At 38.8% G+C, this 25145-nt stretch overlaps 1 protein-coding gene across 10 annotated transcripts in view; it reads right to left on the bottom strand.

Moving 5' to 3' along the window:
- CDH18 (cadherin 18) overlaps positions 1-25145 on the bottom strand; it is a 549881-nt gene that overhangs the window by 152346 nt on the left and 372390 nt on the right. For 9 of the 10 annotated variants that reach the window (XM_052781123.1, XM_052781150.1, XM_052781174.1 and 6 more), the window contains one exon: positions 16831-17311. In XM_052781123.1, the coding sequence (XP_052637083.1) occupies positions 16831-17058 (228 nt within the window). In that variant the 5' untranslated portion in view covers positions 17059-17311. Of the gene's footprint in view, positions 1-16830; positions 17312-25145 lie in introns of those variants that run through there. The other variant, XM_052781191.1, reaches the window with a different exon arrangement.

The following is a 25145-nucleotide window of genomic DNA, read 5'->3' as shown; positions in this document are numbered from 1 at the left end:
TTATGCACAACACAAGCTCACCAAAACAACTTCATCACTTTTGAAAACGGGAAGTTTTTACTGAAGTGAGGTTTAATTGTGGAGGAACATTTAAAGAAAAGAACATATTTTGAACTCATAGGGCTACATACTTTTTTGTTATATGTGTCCTTTTATCTCTTGCCCATCATTCCAACAGAGTGGTGAGATGTCCCCAAATGCCTGGGGATCCTCCAATTAAGAGGGGTTCATTTTTTCTCATTTTTAAGCAAAGCATGACAAAAGCTTCTCCCTTCCCTTTTGCAGCTATCAGGCAGGAGAGAAAGGAACAATGCTAATGCTCTTAGGCATCTGTACACTGATGGATACCCTAAAAATAGTATTTTATTATTTTTAAAAGGGCAATGTTAAAGCTGTGAAAGATAATGTCAGTCAGTAGAATTACACAACTCATAGACACTACCAAAAATGTAACAGTACTGACTCTTGTTTAAGTAATACTCCTTCCCACTGTGCTGGCAATCTGAAGATCTCAGAGAGGTGATAGTGCGATTTAAATCGGGATCATTCATTCTGGTTCATAGTTTCAGCTGGTAATTTAATGGCAAATAAACGGTGACACCAAAACTGATTTGAAGCTTTACCCTCCTTTCACAGTTCTCATGCTTCCAGCTCTGGCTGTCAGTCCCATCTCATCAAGTTCTCTTGCGCATAATTGTGCCTCATCCTTTCTCCCTGCTCCATGTGTGGTCCTTCTCGTCGTCCTGAGCTATGAGAGAATGCACCACTTGCACTGCACCTCACAGGAGACTGAGACCTAACAGTATGCTGGAGCAGGCAAAAAACCCACTGTTGTCAGTGAAGGGAGTACCTTCAGCAGTGCTCTCTGCTGTTCCACCTCCTGACTCCAGATGTTGTCTCCCCCGGCTGCCACCCTGCCCTCAGAACACTATCCAATTCCTCAAGGCAGAGCATCACCTTCCCCTCCTTTTCAAGAAAAAACTTAATAGCCAGTTTAACTTATTTTAACATGATAAGTATTTGTGAAAACAAAACAGGAAAAAAAAATTAGTAAGCAGCTCCAGCTTAAAGACATTAACACAGAGAATAAAGTAGCTCTACAGAAGATAATATTCAGATCCAATGTAAAAAATACCATGTGAGAATCTGACCCAGAAAAATATTCTTGACATCTCTGACAAAACAGGAATTAAAAAGGAACAGTGACATTTATACAAAATGTAACACTGGTCTTCTTGTTGCGCAGTTCTAATTAGTTTAAGCAGGAAAAGAATAACTCTTCTCCTCCTATGCACATTTTATTTTCCAGTCATATACTTAAATTCTGAGTTGAACTGGGAATAATTTCTTCTCTCTCATCTGGAGGTTCATAAATATGTACAAACAAATGTCTTTGGTGCTCAATTTCCCTCCTTGTCAGGAAACTAAATTCACTATTAAAGGCCATAAATCAAGACACTCACAACTCACCTAATCAACAAACATGATGGTTAATTAATTAAATTAATCAAGTTCTATTTGTTGTACATCTCACACGCATGATTAATCCAGCCACATAGCTTCTAAGTGTGTCCTCTGATAGGCATCCCAGCACTGGAGGATGGGGGAGAATTGACCCTTTACACTCTTTGAAATTCCCGGCGGATTTGTTTACGAACAGGGAAGGACTGGTGGGAGGTGTGATGGTTGGAGGCCGTCTTGGGCTTAGTGACCATGAAATGATAGAATTTTCAATTCTTGGTGAGGCAAAGAAGGTGGTCAGCAAAACCACCACTATGGGCTTCCGGAGGGCAAACTTTGGCCTCTTCAAGGCACTGGTTGAGAGAGTCCCTTGGGAGATGGTCCTGAAGGGCAGAGGGGTCCAGGAGGGATGGACATTCTTTAAAAAGGAAATCTTAATGGCTCAGGACCAGGCTATTCCCATGTGCCGCAAGTCAAACCGCTGAGGAAAACGACCGGCCTAGCTGAATGGGGAGCTTTTGCTAGGACTTAAGAAAAAAAGGAGAGTTTATAATCTCTGGAGGAAAGGGCGGGCAACTTGGGAGGAGTACAGGGATCTTGTTAGATCATACAGAGAGAAAATTAGAAAGGCAAAAGCTCAGCTAGAACTAAATCTGGCCACTATTGTAAGGGACAACAAAAAATGTTTTTACAAATATGTCAACAGTAAAAAGAATCCCAAGGAGAATATCTATCCCTTAATGGATACAGAAGGGAACGTAGCAACCAGAGATGAGGAAAAGGCCAAGGTACTTAATGCCTTCTTTGCCTCAGTCTTTAATAGTGAGTCCAATCATCCTCAGGGTACTCCACCTCATGAGCTGGAAGGTAAGGATGAAGAGCAGAACATACCCCCCTTAATCCAGGAGGAAATAGTTAGCGACCTACTACGCCATCTGGACACTCACAAATCTATGGGACCTGATGGGATCCATCCAAGAGTACTGAGGGAACTGGCAGAGGTCCTTGCCAAGCCACTCTCTATCATCTATCAGCATTCCTGGTCAACAGGGGAGGTCCCAGAGGACTGGAGGCTTGCCAATGTGACTCCCATTTATAAGAAGGGTCGGAGGGAGGATCCGGGGAACTACAGGCCTGTCAGTTTGACCTCGGTACCGGGGAAGATTATGGAACGGTTTGTCTTGAGAGCACTCACATGGCAAGTCCAGGATAAGAGGGGGATCAGGCCCAGTCAGCATGGGTTTACAAAAGGCAGGTCCTGCTTGACCAACCTGATCTCCTTCTATGACCAGGTGACCCGCCTAGTGGATGAGGGAAAGGCTGTCGATGGTATTTTCCTAGACTTCAGCAAGGCCTTTGACACTGTCTCTCATGGCATACTCCTTGAGAAACTGGCGTCTTATGGCCTGGATAAGTGCACTATTCACTGGGTGAAAAACTGGCTGGATGGCCAAGCCCAGAGGGTAGTGGTGAATGGGGTGAAATCCAGTTGGCGGCGGGTCACGAGTGGTGTTCCCCAGGGCTCGGTGTTGGGCCCTGTTCTGTTTAATATCTTTATTGATGATTTGGATGAGGGGATTGAGTGCACCCTCAGCAAGTCTGCAGACGACACCAAGTTGGGAGGCAGGGTCGATCTGCTTGAGGGTAGGGAGGCTCTACAAAGAGATCTGGACAGGCTGCATCGATGGGCTGAGGCCAATTGTATGAAGTTCAACAAGGCCAAGTGCCAGGTCCTGCACTTCAGCCACGGCAACCCCATGCAGCGCTACAGGCTTGGGGAAGAGTGGCTGGAAAGCTGCCCGGCAGAGAAAGACCTGGGGGTGCTGGTTGACAGCCGGCTGAATATGAGCCAGCAGTGTGCCCAGGTGGCCAAGAAGGCCAGTCGCATCCTAGCCTGTATCAGGAACAGTGTGGCCAGCAGGAACAGGGAGGTGGTTGTCCCCCTGTACTGGGCACTGGTGAGGCCGCACCTCGAGTGCTGTGTTCAGTTTTGGGCCCCTCACTACGGGAAAGACACTGAGGTGCTGGAGTGTGTCCAGAGAAGGGCAACGAAGCTGGTGAGGGGCCTGGAGCACAAGTCTTACGAGGAGCGGCTGAGGGATCTGGGGTTGTTCAGTCTAGAAAAGAGGAGGCTGAGGGGAGACCTTATCGCTCTCTACAACTACCTGAAAGGGGGTTGTAGTGAGGTGGGTGTTGGTCTCTTCTGTCAGGTGGCTGGAGATAGGACAAGAGGAAATGGCCTCAAGTTGAGGCAAGGGAGATTTAGGTTAGATATTAGGAAAAATTTTTGTACTGAGAGGGTTGTCAAACATTGGAATGGGCTGCCCAGGGAAGTGGTTGATTCACCATCCCTGGAGGTATTCAAAAAGCGAGTGGACAGGGTACTCCAGGGCATGGTTTAGGGGGCATGGTTAATGGTTGGACTTGATGATCTTGAAGGTCTTTTCCAACCGAAATGATTCTATGATTCTATTCTATGATTCTATGATTCTTTTACCCATTACCTCACCCAGGTCCTGCTGCCTCCACATAACAAAAACCTATCAAACAAAAGCCAATTCCAAATTTAGCTTCTGCTTGTCAGCTGAATGTTAATAAAAAACATAAAACATTGCTGCAACGCTCAGGACCCTCTGTCAGGGTTCTGCAAAACTCCCAGAAAGTAGAAATACTGATTATGATGAAGCCCAAAGGTTCTGTAATTTAATTTCATGTTTCAGAATTATACCTAACATTTAAGATTTGCACTTGCTGTTGCTCCTATAACCTGTGTTCTGTATTTCCCACACACTTTTGCTCCACATGATGCTTTTCCAACAAGTGACAGAAGAGAAACCAAGTTCTTCACACATCATCTTAGATCCACACGTACTTCCCAAAACATCTTACTACACGAAGCTGATTCATGATCTCCCCCCTTGGAGAGCTTCACAGACTAAACTCGTAACTGGTTTCTGTCAGAAGCTCTTCAGAGGGTACATGAAATAAACAGCAACTAGGACACAGACATCAACATGCAATTATGTTTATACCATTCTCCTTGATTCTCTAGAAATGTGGCAAGATCTTCAAATACAATTTAGAGAACAAATCCAATAATTTGCCATTTACATCAGCTGGGAAGCCAGTCTGTGAAATTCAGAATATTGTCACATTAGCATGGTTTGCTAGAGTTGTTCAGAAACTCAGTATAACCACATAAAACTCTTTAATATGTTAATATGATATTAGATGTTACTAATTACCATGAGATGCTACACCTACCATCTAGTAAGCTGCAGATTTCCAACACTTTAGTGCTTATGTTCTGCTAAATCAAGACAGTAGAGATACAGATTTCTCTCTGCACGATATCTGTACATAGAAGAAAACAAGGAAATGGTAGGTGCAGAGCCCTCTTTTACACTGCGTGACTACCTGTTAATTATAGGCTTCAGTGGAGTGATGAACATTTCAGAGTACAACACTGCTTGTTAATTCCCTTGTTTTGTGTTCTTGGATTATGCCTTCAGCCGTATTTCAGTAGATACTAGTAACAAGTCTGCATCTGTTTGACGTAAAAAGCATTTGCCTGTTGTGGTGCTAAGAGCCAGGAAAACTGACTGCCACTCCACGCGTACTCAGGGGGTATATATTAGAGCAAGAGGTTTGGAAAGATGCAACTCAACTGAATCGAAGTTGAGGAATAAACTTTGAAATTACTTTTTTCTTTTTTCTATTTTTTTTAAATAAATGCTGGGATGGGAAGAACGGGCTTCTTGTTATGTACTCTTTGGGAACCCAGTTTACTTCCCAATGCCTCAGTTGAACTTTTCATAAAACTAAGTTTCAGAAGCATGCTGTGAAGGTGAATTAACTAGTATCTCTCAAGAATCTTTGGACCCTAGACTGTAGGCAATACAAACCAAAATCATTCACATTTTTTGTATCTTGCTTCCCCTTTGCAGTTCATGTAGCTGTAATATATTAACGTAATATGTAGTCTTGAAACGTATCTTCCTATTTACTATGTTTCAGAAAGAAAAAGGTTTGAAGAAAAGTGCATCAAACAGCTTTCATTTAGCTTCTAGTGCCCACATACATCCACTATTCTGTTCACACTTTAATATGATCTTTCATCAGCTGCCACATGGAGCTGAGGTAATATGAAGACTGAATCATCCTTTAGCCTCCAAAGGATCCGCATGAGGTCAGAGCAAGGTGATCTTTCAGAGTCACAGGAACAACACCACAAAGAAAGATTAGAAGTAGCAAATCCAATCACGAATTGCTGGCAACTGGGAACTGCAATCCTAGAAATTTCAATAAGTGAATGGAATCCAGCTGAATAATGAAGAGTGAGGAGAAAGCATTTCTGCAGAATCTCAACAGATTTTAAAAACTTTGTCTGCGCTTCTTTAATAGCACTGCTGATGGGGGAGGGATGCGGGTGTTAGAAAACACAGTAACTATTGATTGGAAACAACTCAGCACAAGGGAATACCATGAGAAATGAGAAGCATTTCAAATGAAAATTATTCAAGGTAAAACAGAAGGTCTGACAACCTGGAGCACTCTTGCTCTCCCACCTGTAAACCGACACACTGAGAAGGTTCCTTTCCTGCACTTACTTGGTATTGAATAGACTGAAATGTTGCAGACAATTTTTCTTGGAGGAAGAGTATTGTCGTTTAGATGTTTCCAGTTTAATAAACCAATATTGCACCTACAGATGTATTTAGGAGATTACACTGATGAAGACAGCTCCTGAATAGCAGTGAGTTTTAAATTCTCAGGTTTTTTGTGGGGGAAGAATATTGGTTTTAGAGATCAGAAATGGTTCTAGCAATTTTGAAGAAACTTTAAGTTACAACTTACTACTCAGTAACTACTGAGCCAGAAGGGAAACTTTTACATTCTCCCTAGGGTAGCTATGTGGTTTAATACTTGTATCACATTTCCACCTAGGGATTGTTTTCATTATGTTTTGCTACAAAAGGCTGCCAGAGAAAAACATTTTTCTCCCATAGAAAATAAAATCAACACAAATAAATGCTAATATCCTATAGCTCAGAACACTTCCGAGGCATGGAGCAGAATGTCTCTTTACTGTGTAAGTGGTCAGTACAAGACTTGTGAACTACTTAACTTCTGCTGAAATAGCAGTTTCGGAGATAAGAATTACTTATATTACTGTAGGACCTCATTGGTCCCATTTTTTCAGATACTGTACACAATACATAGTAAGATCATGTCTCTTCTCCAAAAGTTACATCTAAGTAGATAAAAAGTAATCATACTAAAGTTACTGTGCATTAATACAGGCGTTGTGCATTGCTACTTAATATTATGTCTCTTTTGTGAAAGAACCAGGAACATTACTCTCACTTTTGATTTCCAGTCAAGTACATTTGTATATGCTAATCACGTGATACGCATTCTTTTTGCTACTATTAACCACTATAATAACTATCAACATCCATAGTGAAGTCAAAGAAGTCATTATATTTGAGGGACACAGAAGTGTCTCTAAAAAAAATATTGCTTTCTGCAGTGGATTCACAAAGAGGAAAATGATACGTAATAGATAAAAGACAGCATACCTCAAGGTAAAGGTCAATAGCTGTATTAGTAAGAAAGTGGCCACGACTAAGAGCAATTACAGAATTTTCACATCTAGTAATGCTTTTTTTAAACTAAGATATAGGAGGAAGAGAACTCTGGGTGTCGCTGGTTTAGGGTTCATACATGGAGGCTTCTCAGTGGGATCTGATTTTCTGGAAGTACCAAATATCTACTCCCTGAAGTCAAAACTGGAAAGAAACAAATCAAACAAGTCGACAACATTATTCAATTCCTAAACAGTGCACTAAATTGGAGCCACTGGAGGGGTTTTTTTAGGTTTGGGTTTTTTTCTCCACAAACAGTGGTTAATGTTATAAGCGATACTACCATGCATGTATTTCAGCTTTTACCTGGAATCTACATCCCGATTTTACGTGATCCTTATGATTAACGATTTAAATACAAACAAACCTTGAATGAGTCACTTTAAATTGCCAGTTTGCTTTAAGTATGAAAACTATCTATAACGAATATATTCCTTGTGCTCTGAAAGAAATGTGTCACAATGATTTCATACAATATAGAGGAAAAATGGAGAAACTACTTCCTCCAAATAAAATGTAAAACAAGATTTGCTCATGCTATTAGAAACATATAGAGTAAAATTTATCTAAGAAAGGAAGATGGACTGGAAATGCTGAGTTCATCGGTAATAGCCTCTGACACAATCAAGTTTGGAATAATATTTAATATGACAACAAATCCCTGTGATATAGGTGTGTGACAGGCAAAAATGATTTTTGTTAACATTTATTTGAGCTAAATAAAGCTCAGCTATCTGTATTTATGGACATGCAGCTCTGACTTCTTGAATGCATGGATTTTCTGTCAAACTGTGGCTTACTCTTAATTTCAATGTGTCATAGTTTTTACCTGCTGAACCTCAATTCATTATTGAGAGACTAAATAGGAACACTGATGTGGCATTAAACATCAAAGCATCCTATACTAAGCAGTTTTACCAATTTCATATGTGAAGAACTGCGTTGTTTTCTTTATTTCTAGTCTGCTGTGCTATTTTTTTGGATGACTCCTACTGCTTGTGGGAGGAAGGAAAGGAAAGTGAAAAATCATTCCTGATTCACATTCCTCACACAACAGGCAGTAGTGGCAGGTGCTTTGAGGATATCTTCCTACTAAAGCATGTTCTGCACGGTTTCACTTGTCACATCCTTCTAGATGAAAAAAGGAGAAAATACCCAACTGTGGTGATATGCATTCTATTTGCCTAATTATCATGTTTGACTTCCTGGACTTTTTTTAATCTTTGTAGCTTGATATACAGTAAATAGGATTATTTAATCTAGAGTTTCAATCATTCAACAGAAGTGTTCCTGTCATTGTATAAACAAGTTAAGCATAAGTCCAGCTAACATTTCCTTTCATAAATACATCCTGAATGAGTTGATAAAATATACTGAACAGCCAAATGATGCAGCAGCATCTTTAAAAAGACAACAAGGCATGTGGGCCTGAAAAGTTACACAGGCAATGAAGATGAATGAGCACCTCTCTTAAAATAAGGTTGAGAAGGTACTTGAGAAGTAATTAACATGTTAATTCACACTTGAGTTTGTCAGCATATCTTCAGCTTCATCACCTATTGGTTTAAGATTAACTGGTACCAAGTTCAAGATAAATATAAAAGAATGCAGAATTGTCTTTGTTGCCTCACTGCCACATCTTATGGATGTAATTGACACACGTTTTTTGTGTTTTTTTTAAATACAGAAACTAAGTAGTTTGGCATTTTACATAATTTTGATATAATGATTGACAGAAGCTATGCATACAGAGTATGCCATAAGTTAAAGATGCAATTACAGAGAAGGCAGTTGTACCACACCAACTTCATGGTGGGTCACCCTTGGCCACCTGCTAGAAGCTCACCCAGCTGCTCTCTCCCTCCCCTCCTCAACAGGACGGGGGGGGGGGGGGGAGGGGGGGGGAGAAAATAAGACGAAAAAAAAGTTCACAGGTCAAGATAAAGACAGGGAGATCACTAACCAATTACTGCAATGGGCAAAACGGACTAGACTTGAGGAAAAGTAATTTTAACTTATTACCAATTAAAATAGACTTCAGGGGGGATAAACAAAGACAGAAAGCTAAAACAATTCCCCCCCCTCCTTCTTCCCAGGCTCACCTTCCCTCCTTCACTCGGACTCCTCCTCCACCTCCTCACCCCCAAGGGGTGCAGGGGAACGGGTGCCTGCGGCCAGCCCATGGCGGCTCCCCGCTGCCGCTCCTGCCTCCTCAGGCTGTTCCCTGCTCCAGCCTGGGGCCTTCCCCGGGGCTGCAGGGAAACCCCTGCCCCACCGGGGGGGGTCTCTCCCGGGGCCGCAGGGCCATCTCTGCCGGGGAGGGGGGCCTGGGGCACCTCCTGCCCTCCTCCCGCTCTCCCCTCGGGGCTGGCAGGGCTATTTCTCCCACCGCTTCCCTCAGCCCTTTTGCCCTTTCTTCCCCAGGCTTTCCCCGAGGCTGAGGGGCTCAGCTGTGCCCGGCGGTGGGGCCGCTGGAGCCGGCGGGAACCGGCTGGGTCCGGCCCGGGGCAGCCCCGCCTCTCTCCTCACAGGAGCGGCCGCCGCCCCTGCAGCCCAGCCCCCGCCAGCACCAATAACATCACCAAAATGGAAAACAGAGTGAAGTAAGGAACAAGGCTAGGTAGGTACAAGGCTGGCTCCCCCCAGCTATTATACTATTGTAAGTAAAAAAAAATTACTGCTAAAACATTCAAGTGAGAAATGGCAGTTCCACCAAAAAGATGTTGTTTTCATCAACATAGTCGTTCAGTGTAAAGAACATGTAAAAGCCACAGAACTTCAGCTGCTGGTGTGTCGAAATCACAAAAGAGTAAAGAATTAAAAAAAAGGGGTCAAGTTTTGCACAGACTTTTTCAGTCTGTAAGAATCTTGGGGAAGATTAGATCACCTTGACAAAATTATTTTGAACCGTTAATTGAAATAACAGTCTCCACATAGCGAACTGATGTTTTGCAATATAGAACTGACAGACTGTATAAAGCTTCCTCACAGAAACAGTTATTACTTTGACATATTAGACTCAATGTTGCTGTTTTGACATAAAAGACCAAACTTCTTCTTGGTGCAATTCCACATTGACTTAAATGAAGTTAAACCAGGTAAACACTTTATCCCGTGTCTTTGCACTAGGACTGAACTTCAATATGTTCATGCTTTTCTGTTTGTTCAGTTGGTCTGTCAAGTCAAAATGCCCTTGTCAGTCTGTATATAGCCATTTTCTATCAAAGGACTGCAGTGCAAGAGCTATGCTTCAGGAAACCTCAGATATGGCTGAACACGCTGGAAGAAAGTCAGATTGATCAGGCTGATGAAAGCACTCTCTTCCCTTGAGTTTGATTTTCCCCCAAATAACCTTTGAATGTTTAGAGACTCCACTTTAAAAATAATAAATAAAACCTAAAGGTCCACAGCATTCTATGACTTGTAGAATTTGAGTAATGTGCACTCAACCTCTCAAAAAGAAACCAACAGCTGTTGCATAAAGGTAGGGTTACTATCAGCATCGAGGCAGCAAAGGGGGCTGTCTGTGCCAACAGAACTCAAAAAAAAAAGGCAAGTACACGTGCACATTTTTATTTTTAAAACCTTTTGGGCTGGCAACAGTCTTGAGTTAGCTTTTTGTAAAAATACAGAGAAAATGAGATGGCTAACATGATACAGGACCATATAATGTTGCACAATACTGACCTCAGATTTGATGACAGCAGTTAAGATGGAGAGGGCACATTTCCTGTTTCTCGGTAAGGCTGCTCCCTGAGCAACAGTGGGAGACAGATGGGAGAATAAAGAAATAGGCACTGTCCTATATGATCAGTGTTGGCTTTCCATCAACTCCAATGGCACTGAATCAAAATGTTATTTAGCAACAGTAAGGGTGACAAGAATTAGGACCTGAGTAATCAGAGAGCAGAAAAGCATAAAAATCGAAATAGATAAAAAGTACTGTAATATCTGAGGTTAGTGACCTAATGCAATGAAAATGCTGTAACAGGGAAGAAGATGATTTTGAGTAATGAAAGAGCAGAAAACCATAAAGACTGAAGTAAACAGAAAGTAGTATAAAATCTGAGGTCAGTGACCTATGGAGAAACTGTAACAGGGAAGATTTTTTTTAATTAGAAGGACTCTATTAAAAATACAAACCTCTACTATTTCAGTGCTGTTACAGATGCAAAACAAGTGCAAACATCTATAATCTCAATCTTTCACAGATTTCCTGAGGTCCTTTGGAAGAAGCTGGAGACATTTCAGTCTTGAACTGAATTAAACATTGTGAAGCTAAAAACTTTGCTCAAATATTAAATGTACTCATTCAGTGTTGGTCTTCCCCCTAAAAGCCCTGGAAGAATTAAAAAAATTAATCTCTTTCGCAGTAGACACATGAAATATGTGATTTTAAAGCTTGCTGAGCCAAAATCCCTCTCCTTTTCTTTCTCCTTTATTTTCTACATAGGTCTATTCTAGTATAAAATTTTAAAGAAGCAACCAAAGTCCATAAAAGAACAGAAAAATCTGTGGTTGCATATTTAGGTTGTTATTGCTACCACGTTTTTACTAGCTATAGAGGGAAATTATTTTATCTAAATATATCATTTGTGAAACTAGCAACCTAAAAGGGAGAAAATGAGATGCACATTATTGTAGATGCTGATTATGTCACTTGCATGCCTTTTTACAAAGGTATGAAAATGGCGAACAAGCCATGTGCAAAATCTCTAGACTGTAACATCTACACTTTCGTTTTCTTTATCATAAAAGAAAAATACTTTTTTATCAGAATACATTTTGGAACTGTTTGCTTATGTTTAAAATGCTGAAACATCTGATACACCTTATTTTATGTAAACCTCTAACATTGAATAGAAGAATTTTAATTGTTAAACTCCACTTTTATTATAAAGTATACATATTTTCCCCTTATTGTTATTAAATCTGAGATGTGAAATTGTCTTGATATGATCAGGGAAGATTAGATTCACTCTCCTGTATTAGAACTGATTTATTGCAATGACATGTCACCGTGTTACTTTGAAAAAGAGTTTTGAATGACAAGTCTGTTATGCTGTATTTCTGTTTTCAAGAGTAAAATAACAAATTAATAGAATTGCTACCTTGAAAATCCAGTATAACACCTGGTATTTCATTCCTAATCTAACTTTCAGTACAATCATTTCAGGACATTTTAAAAGCTGTTACTTTCCTCTTCCCTTTCCTATGTTCACAGTCATTTCTCACTGTTCCATACTTCCTTATCTCTCCCATCAACACAAACCTGAAAGTGTTTTTGAATTACAGGTAAAAAGTAAGAACTAAGTAAGGTGTCACTCCCCTTACCCCCCAAATTTGGCAAGAAAAATGCAGTTGAAAAACACAACAGAGTTGAATACCTGAAAAGCCATTCCTATTTACCCTTGAGAGGACATCTGAAGTGGATTAAGAGGTATACATTTGGTATTTCAGAGATCCAAAGGGTCACAGAGAAATCAAGCATCAGTCTTGTTCATTAAATTCCTCTCCTATTCCCTCTAATAGCATGACTCACTCAGCTTCAAACCAACACTGATCTTTCCTTTACCACTGCACATTTACTTCTCTCTTCAAAGTATAAAGGACAGTGAATGTGTAGTTATGACGTGTTTCCAGTGCAACTCACTTTTAAGAAATATCAGAAGGAGCAGACCTTCTGGAGACAAAGCAGTGTGAAGGTTCAAAATGAAGACTGTTATGGGCTGAAACATGTACTCTGTTTCTCTTCTTTCCTGAAATTCTTTATTTGTTATTTGTTTTCCATATCCTGACACATGAATTATCTAACCTGGAAGCGTGCAGAAAATATGAGAGAAATGTAAACTCTATCAGCCATGGTGACTGAGAAACGTTAAAGCTCGCAGCCCTACAGCACAAGTTTTTCTAGATTTCCTCAGGAGAATCTGCATTCCTCTGAGCTGGTGCAGTCAGTACCCGACTCCTGACCAGGGCATGGTGCATTCACTAGCCTGCCCCTTTCAGTGCTCACAGCTATGTTTTCATGAGAATAGTTCTCATCAGAAAGATGCAAAAGTCAGGAAGTCTCACATAGCTGAAAGCTGAGTTCTGTGGATTCAAGCTGCTTATCTGAGACAAGGGTATTTGTTCCCGCTTAATCAAATTTCCACAGTTTTTCCATCGCACGCACACACACACACTTACTTGCACCCACAGATGAGCAATCTGTCAGAGCTAACATTGTTAGATAGTATTGATAATTTGGAAGTTTTTGAGAAACCGTCCCCAAATAATTCATCATTTTAGAAAAAGAAGTCACTGTGGTTTTAAATTCTTTAAAGATATCTTTTTTAATACAAAACTAGGTTTGGAGTTGTTTGCTCAGGAAAACATACCCTGAAACATTGAAGACTTACCCCAAGTGCAACAGCAGGGAACTAGTTCAATAATCCCAGAACCACAGAAAATACTTAACATCTATGAAAGGATCATTTTTCATTTCTACCACAACCTCATTTTTCCAGAACCTGTGTTTTGCCATGTTTGTATAAAAACCTTCTGAGTATGGCTAATATGGATTAATTTTATACAGATTTCCAGTCTCCAAATGACAATTGTTTTAGAGAAAAGAAATAATGATTGAGGAATGGAGATATGCTTGATATTAAAATATAATGATGACTTGTTGTCCTAGCACTTCCTGTATAACAGATGATGGCAGTAAATTAATCCATCCTCTTGACAGTCATTTCACGATAAGAATAAGAATGAGAAACCTTACCATTTTCATTGCAGGCCTACCCTATTCTTGTCCTCAGTGTGCATTTCCATGACAATGACTGTAATCATTATAACAGCATTGTACATAATGACTCTGCTTTCTGTGATGTTACTCCCAAACTGGGTGTGAAAAATGTGAAAGGACAGATCTCAAATGACAAAACTCTCACCAGTGAAGCAGAGTAGTCTACAGAATTAATAATTGACAGAATTGACAGCATGCTGCCACCGAACAGAAGCCTGGAATTAAAGGGCACCAGTCACATAGCCTTCCTTCATAAACTGAGGGGCTTTGCATGAAAAACTCTTGTTAAATTAAAGGCACGTAGAATGAGACCTTGATGAGGTGTGTACAATTAAACGCAACATCAGTAAACCATCTATTTTTCAAAATGAAAAGGAACTCATGCACAATGACCACTACTGAAATTTTGCTGGCTACTAATATTATGTCAGTCTCAGCCCGGCTTTCCTTTTTTCTGAATTAAAAACACATGCCTGAGCTAATGTGATTGATCTTTGCAGTAAATCAGGTCATCAGAACCATCACAACAAATGGAAAATAGAGTACAGATGCTTCTAAGTCCCACAAAGCTTCTGCAAAGATGAGCTTACTAATGTTGTGAAGTACTCAGGGTGGAAAAAGATGAACACCACAGGGAATTCTTTGAGGAAAAGGGGAGAAAAATTGGTAAGTACAGAGGAAGAAATGTCCTCAAACAGGACATGTAGTCACATTCTGACCACAAAGGATTAAAAGAAATCCTATTCATTGATCTCTGTAAATGTAGCATTAATAGAGTGGTCAGAGGATGAAAGAAAATATATAATGCTATCATAGGAACATAAAATTGAAAGGGACCATCCTTTAGCTCACTGAGACCAGGCCTCTGTTCTTGAATGCAATCATGTCTATAAATGCCTTCATAAAGACAAGCACACTTTACTTTGAAATCCCTTTAGATTTGTTTCTACTCTTCCTATTAGTAGACTCTTCCAGAATCTCACTTGTGTTCTTATTTCCATTCTAATTTAACTCATGGCCTCCAAAACCTCATTTTCTCAAGTAAAAGCTGAATCAACTTAAATAGCAATTCTCCTTCCCTTGTGGTTTCTTCTGAAGTGTATTTATAGAATAATACGTGCTCACCACTATTATTTGTGGGAGTAATTAAAGAAACATATTTTATTCTCTACCACCCCCCCAACCATAGCATTCGATTTTCTCTGTATAGCTTCATATATAAATTCATTTTTCTTGGCCAAAAGTAATCATAGCAGTAAACAGGTTAACATTATTTTTCACAATGGCTTCAATACCATTTTATCTCTGTTTTGATTATCTCAGCTTAGTATCATATTTACCTTCTTTAAGGTATGACAGTAGAGGCAATAATTGATCTGGTGACCAGATCTTTCTCTTCCTCTGTCACTTACACCTGGCAAACCAGTAGTGTATAACAGAAATTCATGATGATGTTCTGTAAGAGGCTTATCACGTTGTGGTCCTGAGCTTTACTCTGTATCTCCATATGCAAATCTTATTCATGCTACCTAGCTCTTTCCAGACAATGTTTTGACTCTCCTGCATAGCTCTGCATCAGCAACATGTTTGTAAAATGTTTCTTCTATTCCAAAATCATTCATGAAAATGATAATCAGCCTAAGATGGGTCTGGAAGCATACCTCCTCATCCCCTTACTCGTTTTAAAAGCTTCTCTTTCAATGCAACCATCTCCACTTAGAAAGGTCCTTCCCCAGTTTACATTTCCTGCACAAATCTCCACAATTTCCTGTATGCTAAAATACTTGGTATTTTACTAAGGTTGGCATAACTAAATTTTTTTTTTTTTTGGTCTTTGTGTTAACAGTATGTTAAATACAGATGCTCCACTTGCTGTTTTTAGTTAAGATGATACTGTTCAAATTTGAAAGCCCTTGCTACCAGACATCTGTGATTTCAGAAGCTATTCGTTTCCTTGGATATTTTTCATACTCTAAGATATACTGCTCAGGATTCCCAATATGAAGGCAAATTAAAATGAAATAATTCCTCTTCCATGCCCTCGTCTCTGTTAACCATCTTTCTTCACCCCTCATATTCAACATCTTTCTCCATTTTCATTGAGGAAATTAAGATCCATCTAGATTACATAATAAAAAATTGTATCATAATGCTGAAAGGCAGTATTCAGGGGGAGAAAAGCTCCATCTGTCATACATCTTGCAATAAAGCTATATATACAGTTTTGTGTTATTTTAATGCAAATTTAAAACCCAAGCTATACAGGCAACTTTACACATGATAAACCAGACTTCAGTTGGCCAGCCTACAACTGCATCAGCATGAACCTTATGCCCGAAGCTCACTATATATGTCAAAACATAAATGCAGGGCTTGTTCTCACAGGCTTCTGAGGAACTGTAACAAGTAACACACCTCCTGCCTCTTTTTATGAAGAAAGTCACAGTGGATTTCCCTTTGGAGGAGTACTTTTCCACCCTACCCTCAGAGTGGAATGAATACCCTATGGACCCTGGGCTGCACTTATTCCCTGAAGTAGAACTGAATCTTACTCTGAAATAGTCTGGAAAAGTCTTTAGCAGTGAGGTATTTAAGCCCCATGCATTTGGGGTTCTAGAATCTGATGTAAGAGGATCAGTTGCACTCACTCTGTGTTTAGCTGAGCTCAGAAGAAATGCTATTTTATCATATTTTAATATCTTCATCCTATTTACTTTTATTTATCTTTTTTCTTTATAATAAACACAGAAAGTATACATAGACAACTGGTAAGTTCACTGTGCATGTATGTAGCAATCCAAGAGTCATCCTTTAAAGAAGGAGGTGCTGTCTAAGGAGATACCTGGTTTTCCTCTATCAATGCCACATTTCAGAGGATGGGAAAACCAAAACCAAAACCAAAACCAAAAAGAAGACAATGAATGGCCTTACCTTTCCTACATATTGAGGATCTGGTCCCATGTGTTCTTCTAAAACAAAGAACTGATTCCACACCCATCCACGCTTGGGACGATGATGCACTTCTGTTTCGCCTTCCACGTGTTTGGTTTGATTTCTAGTCACCTTGATGGAGCCATGGTGAGCAGCTCCATAACACCTCTGCACAAAACAGAGACAAACTAGGACTGGGCAGATACAAGATGTACTTGTAATTCTCATTGTAGGATAAGCTTCCTGTTCAAGGTTTTCTTTCTCTTGTCTTTTTCAGCTGTAATCCTTTAATAAGTTCCCGAGACAGAAGGTGAAGCCTGGTTCAGAAATACAGTCCAAAATGGTTTTTTCTGCTTGCTCATGGTTTAGCTGCCCATTTGGGAAAGCTCAAATTATATTTACATTATGAAAAGATGACTGGAAAAATTGGTCTTTCTTCTGAGGTCTTCACGATAGAGTTCCACAGCCGACCATTTTCTATCTAATAGGGAAAGAAAAGAAAGCCACTTACTCATCATTAAACCAGCAATTTTCAGGTTTCTGACCTTAGATTACACTCACAGCTGTACTAACCAGTCTCTCAAAGGCTCTCATTGTAACTAAAATTTCTTTTCAGTCCTTCCTGTAAAAGTGTTTTCTGATTGTTTTTATTAAAATACCTTAAGGATTAGCATGGCTCTTCCAAGCTATGAAAACAGTCACATTATTAAAAACTGGATTCAGGACAGTTCCTTTGGCCTTTACCTGCAAATCACTGACCTGGTCTGGCAGTAAAATAAAATCACTGCTACAATGTCCTTAGATAGATACTGATTAGTAATTCATTTCATATGAGTTCTTGATCTTCTGTACACCACACAGAGATCCAACATGGTGAAAAATACCACGGCTATGATGGGTTTCAAAAGAAAGCCTCCAAATTGGGCTTTGAGGATTCTGAGTTAATATTAGAGCATACTGACAGGAACTTTCAGTCAAAATGTGCACTTTTACACTGTGTGCTTTACATAAATTCCAACCAATATCATACTGGAACCTCACAAAATTATTTCATACTGACAGAAAGTTCAGGTACTGCTGTTTAGATGATCAGTATTATTTTTATAAAAGCATCTAAGTTCTCAGTGAGAATATTTTCTCAGCTTCAAAAAGGAAAACGTAACCTTTTCTAGTACAATAGTAAAATGTGAAAATGCGCATGGAGGTTGATGTAGCGCTTAAACCAAAGTACCTTGAAAGTACCTCTTCAAACTCAGATAAAGAGTCACCCTAAGGTAACCATTCAGTTATCTGAAGATATCAAAGATGAGTCAATCAGGACTCTCAAAACATGCAACGAAATCTACAAAAATTAGAACTGTTTTCCAATATTGGCTTTGTTTGAGTATCACAAAGCCATTACAAGTTATGTAATCAGAAGCACAATGAAACTAATTTTGTTTCTAAGTTTCATGGGAACCCAGCAGAACAAATTCAAAATCTCTAAAGAAGTACCAAACAAGAAATTAGAAATCAGATGGAAAAATACTGCAGTGGAAGGAAGCTCATCAACTGTCTTTTGGCTGCAGATTTTTTTCCCTTATGCTTCTTTCAAATCCATAATAATACTGGAAGCCCAACCATACATTCTTCTGTATTCATCTAAGTACAGTTTCTCATCAGAATAATGGAAAAATACTTCAGAACTGCTGTACATTAGAAATACCCAGAAAGGACATGTTTTCCATTGCTATTACTCAGTTCAGGACAGTGGGTTATGCTGAAGGAAGAACTGCAGTCTCTTGCAGCTGGGCTGGAGTTCAAAAAGAAACTCTGTATGGTATTTTCCACGGAGGAAAGAAATTTTTAGACATTTAGTATTATCCTGCTTCTTATTTCCATATCAATGTAATCTCCCCTCAACCCCTACAAAGACCAAGCCACTGGTCTCTTAAAAGCCTCACATCCCACCTCAGAACAGATTCATACAACATGATGTATTATTACCTCCTTTAAGTAAAAATGTGATTTAAAAGGAATTTTTCACAGTTAAATGTTGTCTGAAGTCTAAGTTATACCAGGGACAGAATCTAGACATTCTGGGTCTCACATTTGTTTCTAACTATATATTCTTCTTCCTTGGTTTCCCTGCCTTTCTGCATTCTTTCCTGATTCTTGCTAGAAATCAGTTTTTGCCTTGAGGCATGCAATTTCCTTCTAAAGATTTCTATATTTACAGATGAGCTATTTAAATAGATTAGTCATTGTTATACTTCAGATGCATGTTAAAATTAAGCAGTACCTCACAAAATGATAAGGCTGCAGTTTTATCCATTCAAGTATTATTTTTCTTCCCCTTGTTTCCATCTTGGGAAATGCCTGGGAGCAGTTCATAAGACTATAAGCAGCGCATAGTAAGTTAAAAATGGTATATAAAGTGCACTGAGGTTTCTAAGAATGGCACATTTAAAAAGTATTTGAAATCACTACTACTGAACTTTTCTTTATAAAAACTGTGGGGATGATGGTGGTGGAAAATTCTTGCCTTATAAAAGAGTAAATATAAATGAGTGCAGAAGATACCAACAAATCAAGATTTACTATACAGAACTTGTTTCTCCCCCTTCTCAGAAGTCATCAATAGGAAAAAATAAAAAAATACCAAAATGGAGCCTGTAAACAGTGTTATTTTACAGTCTGGCTCATATATGACTTAGAATAAATATGAGAAAAAAGCGGCAAACTATGAAGGGCTTCTTCATCTCAAAAATATCTGTTCTTCTTAGCATTAACATTAACTAGGACATGTTGCCATAACCACTGTTATTTAACTCAATTCAGAGATTAACTGTTAAGCATCTTCCCCCAAAATTAAAGTTTTAAAATTCTTTATTCTGAACAAATAAAAAGAGAGATTGCAACAGCATCTACTTCCTGTTATAATCACATTCAGGCCTCAGCTGTTCCTGCATTGTGTGTGAAGCCTATGACAAATTCAGCACTCTCCTACTAAAGGTCTAGCATAAATACTCATTAAAAACCTGCCCCACCCACCTCAACTCTGCCATGAAGACAGTAAAGTTTGCCTACAGGGGGAAGTACAGATGCAAAGACCTTGAATGGTTAACACAGAAGAGGCAGTAAGCAAAGAACAGACGAACTTGAACTGTGAGTGACTAAAAAAAAGGACTGAACTTTCGGAAATCCCTTAAATAGTTGCCTTAAGCTAACATACTGAGATGCTGACTGCTCAGTGCTCTTGTCTGCAGCTTCAGATTAAGTGTCCTGCTTTATGGTTTTTGTTATAATGATATATGCAACTGCAGAGTAGACTTGTGTTATTGCTGTCTCCTGGGAGCCCTCAGGAAACTGAGTTGTGCATCTCAAGAGACTGTCAGAGTGAGTTAAAATTAAAATAAATAATTAAATAAGATGAGGTGGGAAAAGTTCCACCAGCATTGCTGGAAATCATTACAACAGAGTAGTTACTGCTTAGTGTGGCAGCAAGTCACTATAATGAATTCCCAGGAAACGAGTATGAGCACAGTGATGCAAAAATGCATATGCTTTACCATCATGAGAAGATGCATCCTTAGTAGCGAAGACTTGTCCTGAATCTCAGTGTCCCTCATCTTCCATAATCAAATTGACCACACATTTGAATTCATCTGAATGATTCAATTTTGCAGATGCACATTCAGCATAGCTCTACACACCTTTTGTCACATCCCTGGGGGACCCTTTTCAGTCCCATGGTGACAGAGTGGCAATTAGTTACGGAACTTGTAATAAATTGCATTTCTCGTATACTTTCTGACTTGTCCCTCTGCACTCTCCCCTCTAGGCTTCCTCCCTGTCAGAACAAATTCTTCCATTATCAAAATCCAACCAGCTTCACATCAACATCATTATTTAGACATAAATAATTAGGCAGGCGAATGTTTCTTCCTTCCTGCGTTGCCTGTGCTTAGTCTATTGCCAATGCTATATCCTTCAGCCCTGCAGAAATAATGGTGTATTGACCTGGAGACCAAAGACAAAATAATGGGCTAGTATCAGAAAGAAAAATTGGATGTTATTTTTTGTTCTGTCCTTCTGAAGAAGAGGTTGATAGATTGCCAAGAGAATATATAATACTCCTGTGGACCTCTGGTAATTGGCAGAAAAAAGTGGAATTTCTAGGTAGATGAAGGGAAATGGTTCATCTATAGTTGAGCTCTATTCTCTTTTCCCAAGGCTGGTAGAGCTGAGCTATGGGACTTTACATGAAGAAATGAGGCACTGAGTTTTTCTCAGCCTATGCAATACAGACACAATATAAAATCATCAGTGCTTTCTAACAAACAGTGCCTTCTGCACATGCTAGTCAATCTGACAGAAGTAGTGTCAAAACTGTTTTGGAAAGCATTTAAAAACTGTATTACATGTTGTCTTGCCCCTCTGTTGTAATGTTGTAGCTATGTGTATGAGACTAAAAACTAGGAAAAAAGTAATTAAAATGTTCTTAATAGTTTAATAGTAACTTCAGTAACTACAAATTGTTATTCTATATTGACAGATCTTCTAGAAATGGGAAACTGGACCCCTTTTTTACTTCAATAGCATAAGGAAATTTTCTTTAATTTGTAAGATAACTGCATGAGATATTGAACTCCTAAATTATTGCTGAATTTATGTATAAGTATATTACTATTCTGGAAGCTAATCTTTATTATCCTGGAACTCAAACAGTTTCCTAAAGAAACAGAGAGAAAAGAGCATTGGGTATCTCCGTCCTCACCTCTTTAGAGCCAACAAACCCAGCTGATGGCTGTACAGTGTCAAGGGGTGTTATTTCTTGTACCTCTCTTTCACACTTACACACAGTCTTCTGGTAAAGACCATGTCTAATCACCAAAAAGTGTCTATGCTAATCTAGAACTGACTTCTATATCACCTAGTAAATTACTTTACATAAACTCCCTTTTACAAAATAAATAGAAATAACCACAAGACAAAGCCTCCATGAAAAATAAAGATTGTTCTTCCATATAAGGCAACAGAAATTCTGTTGTGGGGAGAAAGGTGTGGGGAGGAAAAAGTGAGAAAATAAAAGGGATCTAAAACTGACAAGCAATCAGACATTATAAAAAGATAAATAACAGAAGAAAATTTAGAATAAGATACAACAAAGACACTGAAAAATCTCTGGGAAAAATCAAGATAGAGAAGCAAATTGGAAAGTTCAAGTGGAAACAGCTGAAGCTGTGCAAGCTAATATGTGAAGCTATCAGAGATGATTTTTCTCCCAGCTCTGCAAGCATGTGTGTGTAAAAATGTAGTACAATTTCTGTGAAATGTAAGAAGTCCAGTTAATATAGTTCAAGCTAGCTGGTCCTCTGGAAAGTAACTTCTTATACTACATAACAGAAAGACAATCTGACAGCACAGATATGGGCTTTACATGCCCCAATGTTGTAACCAGATACCCAAAATTAGTCATTGCCCAGGAACTAATAAATTACTCTTCCCACTTGATTTTTTAAAGGTAACAGTAGCGTTTAGCTGCAGAGTTAGCATTAGATAATTTTAAATTCATAAAATCATTTCAGATAGTAATGTGTGATTAATTTTTCAATAGTATCCTGACTGACAGACATACATCAAACAATTCCTACTTATGAGGCTCCATTCCTCCTACTGGCTTGGAATTCCAGAGAGACAATATCAGAAGCCTCCATTAACTCTACAGTTTGTATCACATAAGATTTCTTCCTAAGTGCTGATAATCCAGGCTACTTTTTAAATCTAAGAATGTCTCTTTTTCTCTCTCCAATTCTTCCTCCATCCAAGGCAGATATTATTTCCAAATATTCCTTTTACCCTCAGTGATATACTTCATGAGGTTTATTGCTAATTTTGATTAATTAAAATTTCTTGTTTTACTGACTCAACTCTCTAAAATTTCAGTAGTTTCTAAGTCATAGAAAACAATATACTATTATTCTTCCGTGTAGATGGCAAAAAATACAGCTTAGCCATCCCTTTGGGTTAATAACTGCTGAATATCTTCTTAATTTTAAATTAATTTGGATTTCAGAGGCTTAACTGAAACAGTTTGTGGTTTTGTTGTATTTGCATTATAGGTTTGATTTTAGACAGTTTGTACCTAAACCTTCAACCCAGCACAAGTATGGACTCTATTTCTAGCACAACAGATTAGTCTCATCTTTTCCTTTGTAAACGTTATTAAATTATGTTAGTAATATCTTGAGACCAAAAAAGGAAGAAGCTAAGGCCAGAGATGACTTTTCATCCAGCATTAACACACTGACATTTCTAGTTTTCTTTTTTGGTTCTATTTTGTCAAGATGGAATAAAAAATTTCAAAGCTTTCCTTTAAAATCCTGACTTCAGCCCTAACAATTAGCCAGCATTGGTTTGATTCAAGTTCTAGATAAAAGTTCATTTTCATTTTTCCTTGACTTTTATCTCCAGTATTGAAGCAGCGTGTAATCCAGACTCCCTGTTAGCTTAACAGGCCTTAAAAAGTTGCAGTGCTGGCTAGAATATGTTGCATCATTTAAACTAGCTGGGGTCATAAAATGGAACAGACATGGTATGAATAAAAGCTATTGAGATTATTTATAGAAGAGGCCCCACGTTCCTTACAGAAGGTGGCAGATGAACTGGAATTCAGATTTTGTTATGAAGAAAGCTGGAAGGAAAGCCTAGCAGCACCTGCAATTAAAAGAGAACAGAAATGCTGAGCTAGTGCAAGCAGCCCTGGGCAGAGCTCCTTCCCGGTAACACCTAGGTTGAAGAAGATTAGTCATGTGTTATATCTAGATGGGCTTCCCCAGAGGACAAAACCCCACTGGAACCCTACCTAACAGCACCATAAGGATGAACGGAGAGCGTGAAAAGCTGAAACAGCCTTAGGAGATAGTCACTAGAAACATTCAAAAGGTTTTAATGTTGCTTGTGGCAAAAGAAACTCCTGAATAGTTACTGGGCTGGCATCTGCTTTATCATTGCTTTTTCTTAATAAACAAGGCTGTCAAGAGTGTCTTGTACCAAGGGCTTAAAATATCAGCTTTACTAGGAGTTCAAGGAATTTATAAAAAGCAATGTGGACTAGTGATCCAAGGTACTCTCTTCTGGTTCTATGTGTAGCTTATCAATAAACACAAGATTTAATGGATTTCTTAACAGATAGCATCAACTGAGGCACCACTCACAAAGAATAAAAATTAGCTACATTACAGCTAGGCAACTAATCCAGAGATTGATACCACATGGCCCAAATAAAGGATTCCAGGCACGCTGACACCCAACATGATACGAAAGTAAAGATAACCTCTTTAACTATTTTTAAAAAATGCTTTTCAAAGAGGAATAATTTGCTTTTCATCAACAACAACAATAAAATTTTAAAAGATTGGGGGGTGTCCAGTCCTTTATATATAAAAAAATTCAATTTTACATAAAAACCATCAGTGCCCTTGAAATTCCCATCAGAAAAGGGGTTTTCATTGCCAGAATACAAATAGGCAGGTCACATAAGATCCTCACCTGCACTATTATACTGGAAATACATTAGAACCACTATGGAATTCAAGTCTTATTGTCATAACAGGATTTTTAAAAGTGAATCTAATTGATGCTTTGGTTAGATGATGTGCAAGATGAGCTGTGATCTGCTATGCTGCCTTTAGCAATAAATGACTCCAGTGAGTGGTTAACTGTAGAGATGATTTAAAAGACTCATTGATTTTAGAAAATATGTTGAAGAGGGTTATTACAAGGCATTCTTATATTCATGAATGGGTACAGGAAACTATTAAACACTACAAACCAATGGATTTGTTACCCCGTTGAGCAAATACATTTTATGAAAGAGAGTGCAAATGAGTAAAGAAATATATGATCTTCCTTGAACAAAGGGAGATCTGCAAAGTTTGCAAACAAAACAGAAAAAGTACTTAATTTGTAAACAGCACGGCATGTAGACAGGCAATTAACGCTATAACAAACAGTTAGTGAAAATATGACATTAAAACAAGATTAAAGGATTCAATACCTGTCCTCAGTTGGCACACAAAACTAATTCGTACATGATAAGCAGGCACATAGCAACTTCAGGATAGCAGAAGTGCTCTACCACAATCAACGACTGAAGAAATGTTTTTTGCAACTCTACCTATATGATTTGCACACAGAGTGACTGTCAGAACTGTGACACAGTAACAACACAATTAGTCAGGTAAAATCGAGCCACCGTTTCTATAACTATAATTGCACACACAGTCATGCTAGCCATTACCTGCTGTGAAAGGAACAACTGTGAAACACAG

This window comes from Harpia harpyja, chromosome 1 (assembly GCF_026419915.1).
Source record: "Harpia harpyja isolate bHarHar1 chromosome 1, bHarHar1 primary haplotype, whole genome shotgun sequence".
NCBI lineage: Eukaryota > Metazoa > Chordata > Aves > Accipitriformes > Accipitridae > Harpia > Harpia harpyja.
The sequence above is the reverse complement of the archived record's forward strand: the minus strand, read 5'-3'. Positions and strand labels throughout refer to the sequence as shown.